Consider the following 22,621-nt stretch of genomic DNA (forward strand, 5'->3'; position numbering starts at 1 on the left):
AAAGTTTAGACACGCACCTGATGGCCTGCTCATAGATGAAACCCTAGAGAGAAGCTTCCCCAAATCCTAGTTCTAGATTCACTTTTACTGCATGCGACCCCCGTCCCTAGGCCAATTTGTGTTTTAATCCAGGAAAGAAATGCCAACTTTCATTCGCGCAGGCATAAACCAAAAAGACCACGAACATGAAGCCGACTCCGGAGTCCCGTTCTCTCTCTTTCCCACCAACAGACTAGTTCGGGCCTCTCCGCCGCTTCGCTCTTGAGCCCCCCCATCCCCACCCCGCCGTCCCCCAGAGTTGCGCACACGCACCCTCTCACCAACGTTCTGCTAAGGACACGTGTTCTTCCTGCCCAGATCAGCAGCCTGGAGCCCCGCCCGCCTCGCATTTCCAAGGCCCCGCCTACCGCTCCACCGGCCAATTGCTCCCGAGGCGTAGCCCGACCCCGCCCCTCCGGCCCCTGCCCGCCGCTTTTGTTCTCCCCCGCTCCCTCTCTCAGCCTGTGCGCTCCAGGCAAACCGAGTGGCAGCCGCTGATTGGAGGCCGCGGCGCAGCCAATCAGAAGGGGGCACCTCACGGTAGCGCTCTGATCTTTAAACGCCGGAGCCGCGGGGCCTGCGGAGGAGGCCAGGGAGGAGGATCTGCGCTGAGGACTGTGCTGGGGACTGTGCTGGGGACTGTGCTGGGGAGCTAGGACGCGCACTTTGGCGCTCGGACGCGCACTTCGACGCACGCGGCCCCCGCCCCAGGTCGGGCTGGGATTGGCCGGTCCGCGGCTTCCCCGCCCCCAGTCAATTGCCGGCTAGGTCTTCCGGGGGGGGGAGTTTCTTTCCTTACCTCTCGTTTCTTTTCGCGAGACCGGAGCCAGAGGTTTGGGATCGCTCAGTGGCCGTCGGCGCGAGGAGGCCGAGCTCCGCACCGCCGCGATGAGGCCCCGGGAAGCCTGGCTGCTCGTTCTGCTCTTAGCCCTGGCGCAGCTGCTGGCAGCGGCGAGCGCAGAGGGCCCGGATGAAGGTGAGCGGCGGCGGGCCGGGCCTGTGGGCGGGGTCGCCGCGCGCACCGCCGACGTGCTGCAGTTTGAGGGCGGTAGCGGGGGACAGCATCGCTTGGGAGATCCGGGAGAGGAGGGCGGCGAAGCGGCCGGGGCTGCCACTGAGGCTTGAACGCGGACAGGATGTAAAGTGCCTTCTTTGCATGCTGGCTCCTTCGCCGTGATTCTGCTCAGGTTTTCCTCGAGTCCAGGCTGACTTCCCGCTCCTGGGAACGGGAGCTTGGGAACTGGTTCAGCATTTGAGGCTAACACGTCCAGGGAGTGTGAAGGGAGAGGGGCCTCTGGTTTCAAAACAGATTTTAGAGAAGGGGCGAGGGCACGAAGCCCCAAGTGGGAGCTCTCGGGACAACCGTGGGCAGCAAGCATTTTTCGTCTCAAAACTGTGGTTTGTAGGTTTGGATATAAGTAACTCAAGGGTTCTGGTTTGAGGGAGAAAGGAATGGCTTGGTTTGCATCTTTTGGAAACCGGAGATAGCATTCCTTTTGCGAGCATTTATTCAGCACCTACTGTGTGTGCCGGTCACTGCGCTGGGTTGTGGGAGTTAAGGATGAGTGTGGCCCCTGCCCATAAAGCGCCCGCTCTGGGAGGAAGGTTCGCAGCTACTAGTCATCACTCCTGCATTTTTCTTTGAAGTCGGCTAGCTAAAAAATGGTGTAAGAGAACTTGGAAAATTAGAAAGTTTTAGTCAAGAAAAGAGTGCTAATTCGTAGAGAATAGGGCATCGCATTACTGGTCTTAAACTTCTTCCTCTCTGGCCTTTCTCTAGGTGACTAGAGTTTTTTCCTGTTGAGTTTGTTCCAATATAAATAAACCCCTTTTTCTAACGTTAGTGTGTAAAGGAACTGTGAACTTTATACTCTTTTAAACAGCTTGAGTAACTTTTATGCAAGTCAATGATTCAAGAGTCTTTACCCACATAGAAAGGGAGGTTAAAAACCAACGCTTGGTGAGAAGAACACCTACCTGCCAACAGGAACTAGAGAGTAGTGTCACCTACAAGTGTCTTAGGACCTTTATCCAAATCACCTGGTGCTTATTTAAATACAGAGTCCCAAAATACACCCAAGCGGACTGCAGCAGTGGGCCCTCGAATCTGTATGTTAAACATTTCATTGATTCATGGGCAAGGTAAACTTTGGGAGGTACCTTAAAGTTTGAGGACCAGTGGAGATGGAGGGTAGTTTTTGGAACGTAGCCAAAGAGCAAACTAGCTTTGTCTTGGTTCTGATCCAGTGATTCTATTTTGCGGGGATTCTTAAGAGGCCTGGAAGGGTGGCAAACATGGGTGGACACCAAGGGCTATTAGGAAGAGTGAATCTGTCATTTTGGTCACAGGTCGCTAATGCACTGGAGACCCTGGGAAGTAGCCGCCTCTGGGGTGAGCCCGGGAATCTCTGCAGTTGGGTAGGGTGGGGCTTCTAGTAGTTACCTTGACTCTTTCCCATCCCTGGATCTTCACGTTCAGCTTCTATCACAGATAACCCATCCCGTGGATTTATTTTAGGGCCACACTTGCCTCTACCCCAGATGGTCCCTGTCCTTAGGGGGTTTTCCCTAAGGAAAACCTTTTTTTTTTTTTTTTTTTTTTTTTTTTTTGCCTCACTGCTGGGCATGCAGGTTCTTAGTTATTTTATTACTTATTTATTTATTTGGCTGCACCGGGTCTTAGTTGCAGCATGCAGGATCTTCGTTGTGGCCTGTGAGCTCTTGTAGTTGCGGCATGTGGACTCTTAGTTGCGGCATGTGGACTCTTAGTTGCGGCATGCGGGATGGAGCCTGGGGCCCCCTGCATTGGGAGTGCAGAGTCTTAACTGCTGGACCACCAGGGAAGTCCCTTGCTTGCTTTCATTTGGGATTGGTTTAGATTTTAAAGTAAGTGGAAATTCACTTGGGTACAGTGCTGGGGAACTGTCCAGTTGCCCCTCTCTTTTCCTTTCTGGGAAGTAATTATCAAACGAGTCCGTGTAAAACTTGGAGCATCCTGGGAAGAAAATCCTATGTGTCACCATGGCATAGCAGCTGAGCGGTCAGGACCCTCCACTCAGTAGCCTTGTGCCTTTGGGCAGGTGACTAAAGCTCTCTGTTTCTTCCTCTGTAAAGTGCATGTAATGTGTTTCCCTCGGGGGATGAGAGAGTGTGCTTAAGTGCCCAGCACGGTGCCTGGCGCATAAAACATATCAGTTAAATGATGTTATATCTGATAACAAATTTCTCTTTTTCTATTCAGTATTGACCTAATGGTAAGATTTACCCAACTTTTATGGGCACCTCCCTGGTGGGGACTGGAAGACCGGCCAGCTGAGGAGGCAGATGAGGACATGCTGTAAGGAGCCGCTGGTGTCCAGCCTGGGCAGGATCCAGTGTTGTCAGATGTACTGGTGGGAGTGGGCAGGGGTTGCAGTGACCTGGTTAGAGGAGGGGCCTACATTTCAGGAGTGGCCTTACTGGGTGGGCTAAGCAGGCTGTGGAGATGATGCAAGAGGCTTCACTGACTACACGCAGGGGAGGATGGCACCCTTCCAGAAGGTGCTGGAAGGCTTTGGATATATTTCTATCCTAGAATGTCCAACTTTAAAAGTGAAGCCCAGTGAAGAGTGGTCTCCCCATTAAACTGAGATATTTTCCTTGTCCGGATGTGTGGGGTTTTAGTCCATGGGAATATAGAGCCAGCACCTTCTCCAGTTGCAGAGGAGTCAACCCTGGGGATTGTCTGCAACTTGGGGAGGAATGGAAAGGGGGGGCCACGCCTTAATGCTATTAAGGATCCTTAATTATGTAGGGAATGTTCTGCCATTTTGTTTATCCTTAAAAATATAAACTCAAAGTCAATTTTTTAAAAAGTGTCAAGAAATGAATTCACTGTTTGGAGCTCTGTCCCAGGATAACTCATGGACCCCCATTTAATCGTGAGAGCCCCATTACCAATAGTGCTCTCAGACCACTTCGGGCTGGGTGTAGGTAGGAAAGCATCTTTGCTTTTCCATTTTGTAAAATTCACCTTATCCCTGTGCATTGAGCAGATAGACGAGTCCCTCTTCCTCCCTGAGCTGTGTTTCCTAGCTTGAAGAGGGGATTAAGTTCTCCCGAGCCTTCTTTCCACCCTTCCTCCAGTCTTTCCGTCTGCCCGCAAGTAAACTTGATTCTCGGACTGAGCTGAGCAGCCAGGCGGTGAGAGTGGAGATGCACTGCCTGGGGCATCTACCTAACTGCCCACAGCAGGCCTTCCGGGCCGTGGGAGCACCCAGATCTGGGGCAAGGCGTGTGGTGCTTCCTAGGTCCGCGACAGGAGCAGAGAACCTGCATGACATCCCCACATTAAGGCCCCGGGTTTGCAGCCCTGATGTGGGTCATTTTGGGTGGGACTTTCAGGTGAGGGGCGGTCAGACTAGCCTTTTGAAAGCCACTGTGACAAGGTTCTGCAGGCCGACATGGGTCAGCTAGTACTTATCCTGCAAGTTTGTTGTAGGCAGTGTTCCTGTACCAGGAGCCCCTAGCCAGCTGGCGTAAACCCGGAGGTTCTCAAGCGTTACGTCCTAGGATTCCCGAGGACCTGGGTGTATCGTGTTGGCTGCCAGTCACCAGTGGAAGGGGATTCAGTGTGACGTGAGTGTAAAGAAACGAGCTGAGGCCACAGCCCTGAGAGGTGGCGTTGGGGTTGAGCCCAGGTTGTCTTCCTCTGGGTCCTGCCCCCTCCACGTCCAGGGAGCCTCGTTCTCATTGCTCTCCCCAAGCCTCCTGCTGACAGTGCTGGGGGCCTGGGGCTTCTGCAGGCCTGACCACCCTGCAGGGTCCCTGATGAGGAGCAGGGAAGTGGCGAGGTGGCTGGGGAGCTCGGGGAGGGCGGGAGGAAGACTGCAGGCAGGGCTGGTAACCTGCCCCAAGAAACATGGGAGTCTGCTGGGTATGTACTCCTCAAATTGGTGGGTGTTCTTTTTGGATTTTAGAGCCGTTTCTCCTGCCCGCGCAATGGAGGAACTTCTGCCTTAAGTTGGGGGTCGGGGGTGTGAAAGGAAAAAGCAGTGGGTGTTTGAAGGGACAATGTGGAGGAAAGTGGGGCTCAGCGGGGTAGGGTGGGTTTTTGGTTTACTTTTGACAATTAGTGTGCAGATTGGTAGATTTTAATGATACCGAGCAAAGCGGCCACCCTGCCCAGACCAGTTCCTGGGTTTTCTGAGCACCTGCAGAGCCAGCACTGGATCAGTTCAGGGGCGGCTAAGATTGGTCAAGTCCCAGGGGTTCCCGGATCCCGAGGGCAGGTTTTCGAGCCCTGACCTCAGTCCCGCTGTCGGTGTTGGTTTCTCTCCTGGGAAGCATCTCCAAAAAAAATAACTGGCTCTGAAACATTCTGCCTTTGGAGTTGATGAAATCGTGCTGGCTGCAGTTCTGTTTGCTGGCGTGGTAGCAGCTGGGGAGCCTGGGTAACGAGAACTGCCGTTCAGGATTTCTGATACCTGTAGTTCAGCAACAAATTCAGTTGAACCTTGATAATAAGATGTGCTCATATGCTTGCGTTCTGGAAAGAGTACTTTGCTTCCAGGCAGGGCATCCTACAAAGGTACGAACAGGAAACAAGTGCTGGTTCTCAGCTTTTCATTCTGGAGGATGGAATCCTAATCCATTTCTGAAAGGGGTGGCATTTTTACCTCATACACATAAAAAACAGCCCCACGGGTGTTACCGTCCTTCAGCAAAGGTTGAAATGTGAAGGGAGGAGTGTGGGGCATCATATTTTACTTACGAAGTCAGCCCGAGTAACCTCCGGGGTGGAAAAGTTGAGACCAGTACTTGTTTCCTGTTTGTACTGATCTGGGGACCAGGCAGTCAGTCATTCATTGGGCAGGGGTCGGGGGGGATTAGATGCAGTCCTTCCTGCCTGTGGAAGCAGAGAGGGTGAGGAAGAGGAATACGTGTGTGAAAGTTAGCCTGGCCCTTGAGCACAGACGTGGGGGGCCCACGAAGTGAGGAGCCTGAGGCGCACAGCGTGCATATGGGTCAGGAGGCTTGCGCGGGGCGGCCCGAGGGGTGCATCAGGTCTGTGCCTGGGGAGCAGGACGGCGGGTTCTCTGTACCTGGGCTGGAGGCCTGCAGAGCAGGGCCAGGGAGGGAGTGCTCTGTCTGGAGAGGGGGCTGGTTCTGCCCTCCGAGTCCTGCTGCAGTTTTTAGACTTTAAGTTCTAGACCTGTAGTCAGTTTTCAGCCATCTTTTAGGCATGACCTCCCTTTAAGTGAAATCTTAAGTGGCCACCCGATATGCAAATTCCTGGGGTTGGGGAGGCCCCCAGGGACCACGCAGGACTCGTGACCATTTTGAGGGTTTTGGGTTCTAGGGAGATTTTTTTTTTTTTCTTTTTAAGTAAAGTTACGTATTTATTTATTTTTGGCTGCGTTGGGTCTTCGTTGCTGCGCGTGGGCTTTCCTCTAGTTGTGGCGAGTGGGGGCTCCTCTTTGTTGCGGTGCGCAAGCTTCTCATTGCAGTGGCTTCTCTTGTTGCGGAGCACGGGCTCTAGGCACGCGGTCTTCAGTAGTTGCGGCACGCAGGCTCTAGAGCGCAGGCTCAGTAGTTGGGCGCACGGGCTTAGTTGCTCCGCGGCCTGTGGGATCTTCCCGGACCAGGGCTCAAACCCGTATCCCTTGCATTGGCAGGCGGATTCTTAACCACTTTGCCACCAGGGAAGTCCCTCTAGGAAGATTTTTAAGGAGGAGGGTCACCATTTTCCTAACCAGTGTGGGTATTTTCTGCACAGATTCTTCTAAGAAAGAGGATGCCATTGAGGAGGAAGACGAGGAGGAGGAAGATGACGAGGACGAGGACGACGGCGATGACTTGGAAGTTAAGGAAGAAAACGGTGTCTCAGTCCTAAATGACGCGAACTTTGATAACTTTGTGGCTGACAAAGACACGGTGCTGCTGGAGTTCTACGCTCCATGGTGAGGACCCCGCTCCGCCCCCCTCAGCCAGATGGACCAGGGGTTCCTCTGTGTCCCAGGCTGGACCCCTCAGAGTCATCCGGACCCCGCAGGGTGGGAGTGTCCGGGTGCAGGAACCCAGACTCCTGGTTCGGGAGCGCCAGGGGCTCAGCATTCTGCCAATTTGCATTGAGCGTCTGACGAGCCAGCCCTCGCAGACCGCGGGCCCCGCTCGTTTCAGATCCAGTGCTTAAAAATGTGAACACGTCCTCTGCCAGTTACAGCTGGGGGCGGCTAATGAGCTGTGATGACACAGAGACCTGCGTGGGTGACAGGCGCATCCCTCGTTACAGATTCCGCCCTCCACCCCCTCCTCCTGCCTGGAGTCTGGTGGCTGCCCAGTGCAGCCCCTGGGGCCTCCCATAGGAAAGGTGCATGGGCCCTGGGGGAGCAGCCCCTCTTTTCCCATCTTTCACCCTCACGGGGCAGCCAGTCATGACTCTTGGGCTCCTTCCCCCCACCTCTCTTCTGCTGTTTTTTCCATCTCATAATCCCGTCTTCTTTTTCCCCTTTCTCCTGCCCTCCTTGGTTCACTTCGGAGACAAAATAGTCAAGATATTCTTACGTTGTTTGTCTAGCACAGTGTGAGATGCTTTGTAAAAGTATCTAAACAGACCTTAGGACAGGCCTATGAGGTTACACTGTTCCTGGTTTATAGATCAGCCGTTCTCAAACATTTTGTTCTCTCAGGACCCCTTAACACTTAATAATTGAGGACCTCAAATAGCTTGTTATGTGGGTCATGTTTATCAGTAGTTACCGTATCGGGAATTAAAACTGAGAAATAGAAAAGGCCATCTTTAAATAACAGTAGCGCTCTTACATGTTCACGTCAGAATGCTGACATCATCGTTGATCACGTAGCCTCTGGAAAACCCTGCCGTATGCTTCTGAGAGGAGTGGAAAAGACGGCATCTTTCAGGAAGAGTTTTCTCCTCACACTGGGGTGTAGAGATGTTGAAAGCATGTTCCCTCAGCAGAGCTGAGTTTCGAACCTGGATCTGTTTGACTTTCAGCTGCCTTGGCCTCCCCTGTTTTGTGTTTCTTGTCAACTGCAAACATTTCTGGTCCCAGTGTCCCCGTTTGTGTGCGTGTTGCTGGATTTAAGTCTCCATGGATACAGTTAACCTGCTGCTTCTTCCCGAAATCTAATTCTCAGGTGCGGGCACTGCAAGCAGTTTGCTCCAGAATATGAAAAAATCGCCACTACCTTGAGGGAGAATGACCCTCCCATCGCTGTCGCCAAGATCGACGCGACCTCGGAATCGGCGCTGGCCAGCAGGTTTGACGTGAGTGGCTATCCCACCATCAAGATCCTTAAGAAGGGGCAGGCTGTCGACTACGAGGGCTCCCGGACCCAGGAAGGTGAGCGGCTTCTGAGCTGCTGGTGGAAGTCGGGGACAGGGCTCCCTCCCCCTGGAAGGGAAAGTGGAGGGGGTGATGGGAGGGGAATTTGGATATTAGAAAGGAAGCCGAGCTGAGTGGACGGGGAGTGATCCCTGATGGAATGTTCGCGGAAACTTGGATCAATGTAAACTTGTCCTTGCATGGGAGGGGGTATCTTCTTCCATTGGCGACCATGAAACTCAAGGTCTGGAGCTGGTGTGTTACAGGTCATGGGTCTTGGTAGTGCTCTGGAGCGATGCTTCTGAATGTCTAGCTTGTATCCGACTCACGGGGGGTGGGATGGGGTGGGGTGGGGTTGAGGGGGCTCGTTTAGACAGACTGTCGAGCCCCAGCCCAGAGCTTCTGATTCACTAAGTTTCAGGTCTGGCCCAATAACCTGCGTTTCTTGCGAGCTCTAAGGGCTTGCCGAGCGTGCAGGTCCAGAGCCCCCATTGGAACCACTGGTGTGCGGAGCCAGACAGTGTTTCTAAAACCAGGCCCGATGGGTCCCTGCCTGGCTCACATCGGACACTAAATAAGTTTCATTAAATGAATGAGAAAATGACATTGTGGTAGCCTTTAGCGTATCTCTTAATCACTTAAGAAAAAAGATTGCTTTGTGCTGCATTTTCCATTCCCAGTATAGCGTATTAGAAATAGCACTGAATAGGTTTGGGGTCTTCATTGCCATCACGTAGCCCTGTGTCCCCCACAAGGGCCTCCCTTGCTGGGCCTTGGGCTCCTCATCACAGAGTGTGAGGTCATGTGGACTTGATCTCAAGGTTCCCTTTGAATTGGTACGAGAGTCTGTCCTGTGATAGACTTGTATATTTGGAGGTCTGCGCTTGACACCTGCCAGCTAGGGACGTGGCCCAGTTTGGAATCTTGAGAGCAGAGTTTGCCTAAGTGGCCTCCCCAGGCACCAGCCCTCCCAGTGCGTGTTAATAATGGGGCTCGCCTGCGTTGATGGCCCCAGGGCCTCGGCTCTGCCTACACCGGCAGGTGCTGCTGTGCGCGCTCCAGTCTGAAAGCTCGTGCTTTGCGGCAGTGGGTCTCAGACCTGGCTCCTTGGTAGATTCTATGGCAAAAAAGGAGAGAAAAAGTTTGCAGCCACTGCTCCTAAGAACCCCTTGGAAAGTGCTTTGCGAGAATATATTCAGTGTCCCAGGCCTGGCGTTGAATCCATCTCCGGGGAAGCAGGCCACAGAAGGGCCGTTCGCAGTCTGCAGCCTGAGCGGCGTGGGAGCTGCTGCTTCTCTTTTCATTTTTCTCCAGTTTGGTTACGTTTTATGATGCGTGTAACATGCCAGTGCTAGATGTGCGTGTCTAAATACATATGTATTTGTACGAGTTAAGAGGATGACCCCAAAACTATTAATAGGCATGTGTGGTCAAACACTGGGAGATGACCTCTCGAGGTTCAAGTGCAGTTAGAACCCTGGCGTGTTAGGAACGGAAGTCTCATTCGTCGGGTTGGGCTTGGACTGTCTCGAGCAGTCCGCAGCGGGTGCGTGTGGCAGTGGACCCATGACGGACAGCTGCTGGAAACAGTGGGCCTCTGGCTCTTAACTGTGCGGAGTGGCCCTGGCTGTAGATGTGATTGGATTTCAGGAAATCACATGGGTCCTGTTCTGTGGCCCCGCTCTCTCTCTTCGCCCCTCACCACCTGCCACCCCCGGAGCGGGCGCCTGCATGTGCTCAGTCTTGTGTTGTTTCTTCCAGAAATTGTGGCCAAGGTCAAAGAGATCTCCCAGCCCAACTGGACACCTCCACCAGAAGTCACACTCGTGCTGACCAAAGATAACTTCGATGAGGTGGTGAATGACTCAGGCATCATTCTGGTGGAGTTTTATGCCCCGTGGTAAGATGGTGTCTATCACCTGTTATCGGATACTGGTCAGGCCCGTCCTGACCTGTGTTCGGTACAGGCACGGGCCGGGGGTGGCAGAGACAGACCCCCGCACGTGAGGCAGGGCTAGCCGAAGAGCAGGCGGGTGCAAAGTCCCCGCCGTGCACAAGTGGGCAGAGTGGGGCGCTGCGTGTTCCGAGAGAGGCGGTTTCACAGAGTCTTTCCTGGGGGGTAGGATGAGGCTAAAATATAGGCCTGAAGCGTGGAGCCTGCAGGGGAGAGTAAGCCACGTGGGCCACATAGGGGGGCCACCCAACAATCTGGGGCCCCTCGGAGCTGGAGGACACGGCCGTGCGCCAGGCAGTGCCCGCTTCCCCCCCGGGCCTTGCTGCCTCCCTCCTGAGATGTTTGGACCTTGGTTTTCTCTGTCTTCGTCTCTGCTCTCGACTGTTCTGGAGTGAATCTTGGAAGTTGACCCTGACTCTTGCTTTACACTCAAGACGTGTTCCCTTCTTGTGCCGGAGCCCCAGGGCCCCTAGAGCTTCCTGCCTTTTGTCCCTTCCCCTCACCGCCCCCTTCGCAGGCTTGCATCCACTTCCTGCCCATCCCTTGTGTCCCAGCTCACCGTAACGTCCTGTGTGAAGTCACCACTGACTGGTATCCTTACCTGTCCCAGCTCTCCCACCAAGAAAATTGTCTTGGCTTTTCCCACGTCTTACCCCATGTCACGGTTATGCCCCTGTCCACCCATGTCTCGGGTGTGTGTGTGTTGTGTGCGTCCCCCCACCCCCATGAAGGAGGAGGCCACATCCTGCTGGCCCCTGGGGCAGGCCCGGGCCCTGCCCTCACCCGGGGGCATCCCGAGGTTGGCCGGATCTCTCCAGTCGCCCGCCCGGGAGCGCAGGCTGGGTTTCTGCGCTTCACTTACCTGGCAGGTGGCATCCACACCAGAACAGGCCCCTGACAGAACTGCTTCCTCTCGCAGGTGTGGACACTGCAAGAAACTGGCCCCCGAGTATGAGAAGGCCGCCAAGGAGCTGAGCAAGCGCTCTCCCCCAATCCCCCTGGCGAAGGTCGACGCCACCGCAGAGACAGACCTGGCCAAGAGGTTTGACGTCTCCGGCTATCCCACCCTGAAAATCTTCCGCAAGGGAAAGCCCTTTGATTACAACGGCCCACGGGAAAAATACGGTACTGCCACCTCCTCTGGCCTCAGTGGGGAGGGAAGCTCCTGGTGCGTGTGGGCGCCGGCAGAGCTGTGGGGACAGCGCCCTACAGCCCCAAGCGGCCCCTCAGGCGTGTGCTCTGCTCCCAGGGATCGTCGACTACATGATCGAGCAGTCCGGGCCACCCTCCAAGCAGATCCTGGCCCTGAAGCAGGTCCAGGAGTTCCTGAAGGATGGAGACGATGTCATCATCGTTGGGGTCTTTAAGGCGGAGAGCGACCCAGCCTACCAGCGGTACCAGGACGCTGGTAAGGAGTGGCCCTCTGGGCAGGGCAGAGTGCCCAGGCCCGGGCCCTCTGAGGTTGCTGGGGAGTCTGCTGCTTCTGTATAAAACTCCTGGGCATCGACTTAGGGGATGGCTTGATGGGAGAATTGAGATTGCATACGTGGGAACAGGCTTTCCTTTCTCGGCTTGGGGCTTGGTTCTCTGTTGCTTTCATTGCACGTGGGTGATATGATCTCTTACCAAATAGATGAGAGGACTGCACAGTCCCCCTCCTGGCCTCTGAGAGGAGGGGAGGGGCACAGTCAAGTTCATCCAAGGTCATTGTCTACCTCCCGCCCCTTCCAGGGGCCCCTTCCCAGATCCAGTCCCTCTGCCAGGGGTAGGGTCTTGACCGGAAAGTGAGGGTTTCTGCATCAGACCTGGGTTCGAGTCCTGGCTCTGCCAGTGTTCGAATACTGTGACCACAGTCAGTGACTTGATCAGCTCGGAGATCTCACGTCCAACACGGTGACCTGTCCTACTTGGAAGGTTGTTACATTAGTTGAGATAAATTGGAGGAAGTGCTTAGCAAAGTGCCTGGGGATGCTGACTGCACACTGAATGCTGGTCTTGCCGGTCCGGGAGGCAAAGTTTATCACCAGCAGCTGTCAGTGGTGTCCCGTGGGGGCTGGCGTCCTCGCTCCCCGGACGGTCCCTAGGCCATGAACAAAAGATGGCTTTTCAGGGTCGGTCAGGATCCTCTTGGTCCTCATCAGCTCCTGAGTGCCCTCCACCCCTCACCCCACGTCACACACACCAAAACAGTTTGCTTTTCTACTTCGAAGGAGCAATTATGATCTGCTTGCCACTTAGTGCTAATCTCTGCTGCGCAGTCACGGTTGTGCGTTTGTCAAATGCAGATTAACGTTGTAAAACATACAGTAGAGCTAAACTCTGTGCTTCCTCGGTCTTCACTGATTCAGTCAGTAACCTTGTCACCCAGTTGTGCTAGAAACTTGCAGAGGGATCCCCTAGCCCACCCAGGGCCACAGGCAGCCACGGAGTCCCCAAACCTACACATTTATGTGCATGCAGATCCCTGGGGATCTTGGCAAAATGTGGGTTCTGGGGCTTCCCTGGTGGCGCAGTGGTTGAGAGTCCGCCTGCCGATGCAGGGGACACGGGTTCGTGCCCTGGTCCGGGAGGATCCCACGTGCCGCGGAGTGACTGGGGCTATGAGCCATGGCCGCTGAGCCTGCACGTCCGGAGCCTGTGCTCTGCAACGGGAGAGGCCACAGCAGTGAGAGGCCCGCGTACCACAAAAAAAAAAAAAAAAAAATGTGGGTTCTGGTGCTATACATCTGGGTGGGCCCCGTGCTGCCCGTCCAGCTGCCTCACTTCCAGCCTGACATACGTGTGACCCCACGTGGCCGGTCAGGTTAGGCTCGGGCAGGGGTGACAGTCACTGGGCCTGGGGTGTAGACTGTGGGGAAGGAGCCAGAGACAGTCCTGGAGATGCAGCGTGGACGACAGGGAAGCTGGTGGGGCAGGAGCAGAGGGGAGGCTGGCGGGAGGAAGGGGTCTGTGAACGTGGAGGGCGGGCAGGAAGTTCTTGTCGGTTCTGTCTCTGCACCCAGGGCCACCTGATAACAAATACCCGGGGCGCCTGGCGGCTTAGAACGGGGGTGCCTTCTGGGTGGGCCACCTTGTTTCATTCTTCCAGTGGTCTGAGAGGTGCCCTGTCCTGTTTCTACAGAGGAGGGACTGGGGCTCGGGGAGGTGAGTCACCGGCAGGCCTGAAGTCACACAGTCGGCAGGTCGAAAATTACGATTTCAGTCGAACTCTGTCTCAGCTTCCAGAAGCTGTGAGCTTGTCCAGGTCGCCCCTGCCTCCTGCAAGACACGTACTGTGCCCTCAGCCACCTGTCCCTATATATAGCCAGTCGGAGGCTGCCCTCGGGTGGGGCGACGCCTCACCCGGTGCTGGGACCACACTCCGCTCAGGGTGCGTGTGGATGCCTCAGCGAGGACAGAGCAGAGGGACTGAGGTGATTCCCCTGGGGGGGTCCGGGGCAGGGGTTGACAGGCCGGCCCACGGGCCAAATCCGGTCCTCATCTGTTTTTGTAAGTTCCCTTAGAACACAGCACACCGGACGGTTTGCACGCTGATCAGCACAGAGCTGGGTCGTCATGACCGTGGGGTCCACAAAGCCAAGATAGTTCCTGTCTGGTCCTTTCCATAAAAGATTGCCAGCCCCTGTTCTAGAGTATCCTCAGTCAGTGGGGGTGCATTGGGGAGTTTCCCGAGATTTAAAGTATGTACAGCAAAAGAACCGCAGCCCACAGACAGGCCACCCAGCAACTCGAGGAGGAGCAGTCAAAGCCCTGCGAAGGGTGCTGGGTGTGAAAACTCCCTGTGGGGATGGAGGGCTCTTGTGACGGACGCAGGAGGATTTGGGCTGTCTGTCCAGGGTTATGTGCTTCTCAGCATCAGAGGCCACAGATGACCGTAGCGCCTGACAAATTAGCTCTGAGTTTTTCTGTGAAGGTTGTTTATTTTTAAAATAAATTCCAAGATATATAGATTTTAAGGGATTACATCTATACCAGGTTGTAAACTCCAGACTCCTTTCAAGTGTTTCAGCTCTGGATATAGTCCACACGGCGTTCGTGGTTAAGAACACTATTTTCTGGGCGTTTGCTTTGACTGATGGTGGGTAGTGAGTTGAATCTAGATCATTTAAGCAATTTAGTAAATCATGTATTTGTTGTTCTGTTAATTTTTCAGCTAACCACCTGAGAGAGGATTACAAATTCCACCACACTTTCCACACTGAAATAGCCAAGTTCTTGAAAGTCTCCCCGGGGAAGTTGGTCATCATGCAGCCTGAGAAATTCCAGTCCAAATATGAGCCCAAGAGCCACGTGATGGACATCCAGGTGGGGGAGGGATGCCAGCCCCGGGGCATCCCATCGGCATGGTCTCTTGGTCAGGGTTCGCGGGAGGGACGGCGGTCGGGGGTTGGGGTCACACATACCTCGTGGGTCGTGGGGCCTTGGCCCCTGGCAGAGCTCCACCTGCTTTTGCCAGAAGGGTTCCCCCGGTCTTTATAGCTCCTGGCAGGCCAGCAGCGGCCTGCGTGGCTGGTGTGGCTCCTGGCCAGGACGTGCTGGCTGCTGGGTCTGAGCCAAGCCTCACTTGCCGCCAGGTGGCTTGGGCGCTGAGGCCTAGGAAGCGATGACGGGCCTCTCTGTTCACTGGGTGAAGCTGTGGGACGTGGCATGTGGACTTGGCCTTTCTTTCCTCTATGTCCCCCCACTCTCGGTCTTCCTAAGGGGGTGACACACTCATCTCTAGAGGGGCGGAGGGAGTTCGCAGCCCAGGGTGAGCCTGGGTCCAGCTCGGTGTTCCGACTGCTTCACAGGGGCTCCGCACTCCACTGAACAGATCTTCAGGTTTGGAAAAAACCTTACACCTTGAATCCAAATATTTTATTTGATAGAACGATGCAGAGAAGTGAGCCAACAGGCTGGAGGTCCTACAACCAGTTAGGAGCAGACTAAGGGGAGAATGCAGGTGTGCTCCGTCCCCAGCCAGGACACGTGGGAGAGGTCTCATCTCTCCCCCTGCCCTCCAGCTTCTCTTTTTAGCATCCAGAGATACTGGCTCTGGGTCCGCAGAGGGGCCCTGATGGTACAGTTCTGTATGGTGTGTGTGCTCCTGGGAAAGGGGGGCTGTCTGCAGCTTTCAGTAGATTCTTGAAGGGGTCCTTGACCTGAAAAGGTTGAGATCCACAGTCTGTTGTACACATCACTGCTACTTTGCTCTTTTGGTATTATTTATATACCGTCATGGTTGCAAAAATTATTTCAGGCTGCTTTGTAAAAAATGCACACAACAGATAAAATGCGACTTTTAAAAAATGGATTTAAAAATTAGGACAAAGGGAAGACAAGGGCAGGACAGGTAAGATGAAGCCAGGTGTAAAGTCAGCACAGGCAGCACTGCTGTGAGGGGAGCCTGTTGGCTGCAGACGTAAGCGAGGAGGGCTCTGGCCTTGAGTTCAGATTCGGGCCCGCGGGGGCCAGGTGCTCAGCGCGGGAGCACATTTGTCCTGGGTCCCTCGGCTTTGAGCTCACCTCCTGAGTGGTGGTTGGTGCAGGGGCCGTCCTGATGAAAGACACCCCACAGCCCAGCTGCCCTCTGCCGCGTCCCTGCTGCCTCCTCCCACCTGGCCCGGCCTGCCATTTCTCAGCGCCACCTGGGGCCACCTCCTGACCATCCCTGCAGATGGGACATGGGCCCTAGGGGGAGAGAGCAGTGGTCGTCCATCACTTCCTGCTGGGCAGGCAGCCGCACCTCGTTGGGCCTCGGTTTCCTCACCTGTAGAGCGAGGTGGCCGTGCCGCCCTCACGTGCAGCTGTGTGGCCCCATGCTCTTCCTGAGAGACACTGCCCGCACCCCTGCCCCTGCCTTCAGTGTCGCGGCTAGTCAGGGGCAGGCTTTCTCCAGGCGGAGCTCAGAGCCCCAGCGGCGCTTCGCATCACGGCACCGTGTTCCTTGTCCGTGCAGTGTCCCAGAGAGGCTACTGTGAGGATCAGACCAGGGGAAGGTGGGACCCTGTGCCCAGTGTAGCCCATGTTAGCGCCGCTGTCATCTGGGAGCCGGGCCTTCCCCCAGCAGAACCTGATTGACCTGGACCGCAGGCCCCCACCCAGAGGGAAGGGCACGTGGCCTCTGCAGTTGCCCAAGAGGCTCACTTCGGGTTCCCTGGAGGAGGGGCCCCAGCATCACTGGGTGGACTTGAGTGGGGCCCCTGTGCCCGTCTCTTGGAGCAAATGGCTTTTCCCATCGACAGCAACAGACAGCTGCACCTCACCTGCCCCCTTTTGCAGGACTCCACGGAGAGCTCGGCCATCAAGGAGCACGTGTTGAGGCACACGCTGCCCCTTGTCGGCCACCGCAAGTCTTCCAACGAGGCCAAGCGCTACTCGCGGCGCCCCCTGGTGGTCGTGTACTACGGCGTGGACTTCAGCTTCGACTACCGCGTCGGTGAGGCCCGGGTTGGCGGCTGGGGTGTGTGGTTACTTACGGCTTCAGGGGCTTTTTCCTCCCGGGCTGTGTCCCTACCCCCTTCCCTCTCTGCTTGAGCACGAGGGGAGCTTCGAGTCGAGTTGGGCCCTCTTAGATTAGAGATGCGGGGGCGATCGGGCGAGGCCAGCTCCCAACCCCGACCCGCCTGCGGGCAAGGGCCCTGGGCTGTGGCCCGAGACTGGTCCGGGGTCTGTGCCCGGCATCTGGAGCCTCAGCCGCTGCGGCCTGGCTCACAGCCCTCGGTGCCCTTTCAGCCACTCAGTTCTGGCGGAACAAGGTCCTGGAGGTGGCCAAGGACTTCCCCGAGTACACCTTTGCCGTGGCCGACGAGGACGACTTCGCCACGGAGGTGAAGGACCTGGGGCTGAGTGAGAGTGGGGAGGAGGTGAACGCGGCCATCCTGGACGAGGGCGGCCGCAGGTTCGCCATGGAGCCCGACGACTTCGATGCCGACGCCCTCCGCGCCTTTGTCAGCGCCTTCAAGAAAGGTGAGCCCCCCCATCCCATCCCCCCACCATCCTCCACCTCCGTGGCCCCACCGGCTGGTTGTCGGGGGCCTGGCCCAGGCTTCCTCCTGGACCCGAGGGATGGGAAGATGGGGATGGAGAATGCCTGTTCTTTTGCTTTCTCTCTCTCTTTTTTTTTTTTCGTAATAGAATAAAAGGCAGGCGTCTTGGAAATTTCAAGAAGCCTTTTTTTTTTTTTGCGGTTACGCGGGCCTCTCACTGTTGCGGCCCCTCCCGTTGCGGAGCACAGGCTCCGGACGCGCAGGCTCAGCGGCCATGGCTCACGGGCCCAGCCGCTCCGCGGCATGTGGGATCTTCCCGGACCGGGGCACGAACCCGTGTCCCCTGCATCGGCAGGTAGACTCTCAACCACTGTGCCACCAGGGAAGCCCAAGAAGCCTTATTTTTAAAATATGTAAAGTACAACAGGCTTTTGGACTTAGACGTAAGTTTCATGTATGAGGAAAACTTGCTTTGGCATCAAGGTGAGCATCTTTCTCACCTGGTTGTGCACATGGCCCCGGGTCCCCAGCGCTGGCGGCTGACGGGCAGACCTCCTTGTCCGTCACTGCTCAGTCTACTCCCCACCGTGGCTTCCAGCCCGCGGCGCCCACCCTCCTAGTAACCCCTCTGCATCGGGAGCATCTCTTGTGACAGCCTCACTGAACAGGACCCAGCGTCTGCTAGGCCTTGTGGGGAACCACCTGCACCCTCTCTGGCCTTTGCAGGGACTGGGAAAGTAGAAGACATGAGGAAACCGGAGAACTGGCGGTGGGCTTCTGGAGACAAGGCCCTGGCTGGCCCTGGCAGCGTCTGACTTGCCATGTCCTGCACGTCAGGCCAGCCTCACTGCCTGGTCCAGTCAGAGCCGCCAGGGTCGGGGCTTTTCGGCTCTCACACTCCTCCTCTGCTTGCTTTCCTCGGCAGGAAAACTGAAGCCAGTTGTCAAATCCCAGCCGGTGCCCAAGAACAACAAGGGGCCGGTCAAGGTCGTGGTGGGGAAGACCTTCGACTCCATCGTGATGGACCCTAAGAAGGACGTCCTCATCGAGTTCTACGCGCCCTGGTGCGGGCACTGCAAGCAGCTGGAGCCCGTGTACACAGCCCTGGGCAAGAAGTACAAGGGACACAAGAATCTGGTCATCGCCAAGATGGACGCCACGGCCAACGATGTCACCAACGACCGCTACAAAGTCGAGGGCTTCCCCACCATCTACTTCTCCCCCAGCGGGGACAAAAAGAACCCAATTAAATTTGAGGACGGAAACAGAGATCTGGAGCATTTGAGCAAGTTTATAGAAGAACATGCCACAGAACTGAGCAGGGCCAGGGAAGAACTTTGAAGGCCTTGAGGGTCTGCTCAGGGCAAGCGCGGCAGGGACCAGACAGCGAAGCTTCCAGCACTCGGCATTGGAGCCTGAGCCAGCTGCGAGCCCAGTGGGCTTGCTCAAAGGCAGTCTGTCAAGGTGTTTTGGTTTGTCTTGTGTTTTAATTTTTTATACTTTGGTATTTCATCTTATGCTCTGATACTGAATAGATATGAATGACTCAGTAGATTAGTCCAGAATTTTACAGAGGATACATCTATTTTTACCATTATTTGGGGTTTGATTTTTTTTTTAACTTTTTCACCTTCTTTAATATATTTCTTCAAAGCAGACCGTTGAATCTCTTCTGTGTGAATGTTTTTCTCTGTTTTTAATTTAAAATTTAAGAAGCCTTTGCCAAATCACGTCGACTTTTCCTTTTTGTTTTATTGTCATCTGAGGAAAGCTTAGCTGAAGATGGGACTGTTGGTGTTTGGGTTTTTTTCTTTCTGTTGTGGCACAAAGTGAGAACTGTCGCCGAGTACCCTGCCGAGGACGTCATTTCAGCCCGACTGATCTGCCCCCCGGTCCAGGGAGAAACAGCATCTCTGCGGGCCTGGGCGTCACCGTGCCTTCTCCTCCCGAATCGAGGACCGCAGGCAGGAGCGTTTCCCAGGTGCTCCCAGACCCTGATCCGAGGCTCAGCCTCCGAGAGGCCGCCTGCCTCTTCAGAACCGCTGTGGCCAAGGAGAGATGAGCTAGGGCACAGGTGGAGACTTTAGGGTGATAGGACGATAGGGTAGGCTGTTGTGATGGAATAAAGAAAGGATTCAAAATGAACCTCCATCACCGTCCTAGAGAACATGGTCCCGCCCTGGAGCCTCAGCGTGCTGGAGATGGAGAGGCCGGGCCTGGAGGGGAGGCTCCCTGCCCGGCCTGCCTGAACATCCAGGGGTGGGGTGGCATCCCGACCCGGGTAGGGGCATCGATGGGCTCTGCTCTTGGTTGTTTGTGGGTGGGCAGTGGTGCACTCTGTCGGGAGGGGGCAGGGGTGGAGGGCAAGGCCCTGAGCACTTCTGGAGGCTGGAGGGAGGGGACAGGACAGGACAGGACAGGATGGGAAGCTGGACCGGCCTGCAGGGTTCTGGGCGATTTGTGTGATGTGAGCTTCATTCTGGGAGTTCATTCACCGACATGTGCCGTCCCCGCTCACCTGTTCCTAATTTTGCTGAAACGGAAATCGTGAGCTGGGGGCGTCTCTTCGAGCAGTGGCTGGTGGGTTTGCTGCAGGGGTTGGGTGGGGCAAGAAGCAGCCCCAGGGGAAGGCACAGCCGTGGTGGGCCTTTCTAAATGATCTGCTTTCAAGTTGAGTCTGGCCAGGGTGGGCGGGGGTGTCTGGTAAGTCCTCAGCATCCCCAGTGTGGCAGGAAGTCCTCTGCACCCTCCTGGATGCCCTCTTCCCTCAGGAGGACAAGCAGGCCCCCTTCAGAGACTTCGTACCAGAAGCTCACGGGAGTGAAGGTGGGTGTGGGGCTTGAAGGCTGCGTTTTTCAACCGAGAGGCACACTCCTCCAGCACCGCCTCGGGCTTCCAGGCTGGTCTGGGAGACCTCACACAGCACACGTGAGGCCTGGGCTCTAGGAGGGAATTAGTGTGGTCTCATTTGAAGTGAGGTGTCGGGAAAGCCCTTTTTGAAGTGATGTTTGAGCTGAGACCCAAGGATGAGTTGGCTGGAGCCTGGCTGAGGTTGGGAGTGAGTCATTTCTCAGTGTGTCCCGGGACGTGCAGCGTTGACACTACTTGGATGTTTGTCAGAAATGCACGATCTCGGGCTTGGCCCCAGACCTGCTGAGTCAGAATGCATTTTAAGAAGATCCCAGGAGACTCATGCCTAGTGAATGCAAAGGCCCTGAGGCAGAAGTCAAAATGTATCCTCTTCTGAAATACAATCTGGAAACCAAGTTGCCCAATGGAGTGTCAGGTAAACTCACCCTATATCGACTGTAGAGAGTAGCCCCCGGGAGAGAATCTACCCCAGGCTGGTTAGGGAGCTGACAGGTTGCTAAAGGAGACAGGTGAGTCAGCCGATGACAGTCCAGTGCGATCAGTGCCAGGGTAAAGATGTGCAGGCCACGGGAGCCCAGAGGGCAGGCACCGGCCCAGCCTGGGAGCCTGAGCAGCCCTTCAGAGAGGCTGACCCGGGAGCCACAAGGAAGAGGTGAACTTTCCAGGCTGAGGCAAAGCAGGTGCAGAGGGACAGAGGCGAGGGACGGAAGCAGTGATGCGCAAGGAGGTGGAGCTGGACCCGGAAGAGGTGGGTGCCCTAAGTCAGGAGTTTGACCTTGCCCTAGAACTTTGCAGGGAACCCCTGATGGTTTTAAGCAGGGAAGTGCTGTGATCAGATTGAGAGATTAATCATGGGAGTGACGGGTAACATTTATTGGGCATTTAGCAAAAGCCAGACCCTGTGTCCAGCAGTTTGCCGGATTATCCCAGTGCAAGTGATCTGCAAGGTAGGTGCTCTTGTGCTCACTTTACAGCTGAAGAAAGGAAGGGGGCATGTGTCACAAATGCGAAGCTGGGGTGTGCTTCTCCCCCCCCCCCAGTTGTGCCATTGCATCTCCCTTGTAGACAACGCAGTCTAGTAGCAGGGGAGCCAGGGCCGGCTGCAAAGGAGGGTGGGCTGCATTTTGAGTACTGAGTGGGCTTCAGCTGTTAAGGGGTCTGCAGGAGCCGGCGCTGATGGGAGGTTGAGGGTGGGTGAGTGGACGCAAGAAGACTGGTATCACATCCAGTGTCTGAATCAACTTTTTGTTATTTAATTATGAAACATCTCAAGCATCCACAAAAACGGAGAGAATTGGCTACTCGGTGCCCTTTACTCATCATTCACCTAAAACAATTACCAAAATTTTGCTACATTTTCATATCCCCCCTTCTTTTGGCCACACCCAGTGCATGTGGGGTCTTAGTTCCCCGACCAGGGATCGAACCTGTGTCCCCTGCATTGGAAGCACAGAGTCTTAACCACTGGGCCACCAGGGAAGTCCCTCATGTCCCCCCACCCCACCCCGCACCCCCCACCCCTATGACAGCCAAGACGTTGTTTCACCCCTGCACTGGAGAACGCATTGTCCTACAGGGCCTCGGCGCCTTTTCACAGCCACCAAAATAAGCCATAACTCCTCAGTACCCAGTCCAGATCCCCCAATTTTCTCAGACATCTTTTTGCAGTTGGTCCGTTTGAATCATCAGCACTGCCTGCCTTGTAGTTTTGTCTCTTAAATGTCAGCTAGAGCACTTCTGTCACCTCTTTTTTCCCCACAACTGTCCCAGTTTCAGAAGAAAAAAAACGACGAGAGATCTCTTGGGTCACGTGTTTTGCACGAGTTTGAGGAATGTTCGATGGTCGCTGTCTTGGTGGTGTGTCTAGTAGGTACGGAAACTGGCGAGGTCCGGACGGAGGAAACAGTAGCAAGTCTTATAAGATTGATGATCGGTGCCTTGGCCGCGTGCCTTCTAGGTTCCCGGGACCCAGCATCCGTTCTGAGTCATCAAAGCTGCAACCCAGGCTGACTCTGCTCTCAGGCTGTGTGGCTTTACATAAGTTACTTAACTCCTCTCAGAGTTTGTTTTCCTGTCTGTAAGGTAGAGACACAGCCTCCTTCGCAGGGTATTCGTAAGAATCCAATGCAGTAATGTGTGCACAGGTTTCCGCACAGAACCTCAGCCACCCTGAGACGCAAAATCTGAGGCCTCTCCCCTTTTTATTGGAACTGCTTATCTCTTTGTCTCTCCCGCCTGTTCTGATGGGCCAGGATGGAACCATAGATCAGACACAGGTAGACCCCAAATGGGAGGGTGTGGGTCTGTGTGTGTATAAAACAGATTCCTGAACCCTAATTCTGGCCTAGGGAATCAGATCAGCAGTGTTGCTGCGTACTTTCTGATTTCAAAAACTTCCAAATATGATCACATTTCACCTGAAACACAGGCAGGTCAGGTATTATGACCTCCATCACATAATA

General features: G+C 55.2%; 1 protein-coding gene across 1 annotated transcript; it reads left to right on the forward strand.

Annotated features, from left to right (window-relative positions):
- Positions 1-603: 603 nt before the first annotated feature.
- Positions 604-19,433, forward strand: PDIA4 (protein disulfide isomerase family A member 4). Its single transcript, XM_060156440.1, has 10 exons — positions 604-1,015; positions 6,797-6,980; positions 8,179-8,384; positions 10,128-10,266; positions 11,240-11,445; positions 11,570-11,728; positions 14,474-14,625; positions 16,582-16,738; positions 17,035-17,268; positions 18,214-19,433. The coding sequence occupies exons 1-10, from the start codon at positions 928-930 to the stop codon at positions 18,627-18,629; spliced, it is 1,941 nt and encodes a 646-aa protein (XP_060012423.1). The 5' UTR covers positions 604-927; the 3' UTR covers positions 18,630-19,433.
- Positions 19,434-22,621: the final 3,188 nt, after the last annotated feature.

This window comes from Lagenorhynchus albirostris, chromosome 8, assembly GCF_949774975.1.
Source record: "Lagenorhynchus albirostris chromosome 8, mLagAlb1.1, whole genome shotgun sequence".
NCBI lineage: Eukaryota > Metazoa > Chordata > Mammalia > Artiodactyla > Delphinidae > Lagenorhynchus > Lagenorhynchus albirostris.

Excerpts from the sequence above, each read along its gene's own strand:
- PDIA4 (XM_060156440.1), top strand. The coding sequence starts at position 928 with ATGAGGCCCCGGGAAGCCTGGCTGCTCGTTCTGCTCTTAGCCCTGGCG. Across the intron at positions 8,385-10,127 it reads GGGCTCCCGGACCCAGGAAG|AAATTGTGGCCAAGGTCAAA; the intron begins GTGAGCGGCTTC and ends TGTTTCTTCCAG. Across the intron at positions 16,739-17,034 it reads CAGCTTCGACTACCGCGTCG|CCACTCAGTTCTGGCGGAAC; the intron begins GTGAGGCCCGGG and ends GTGCCCTTTCAG.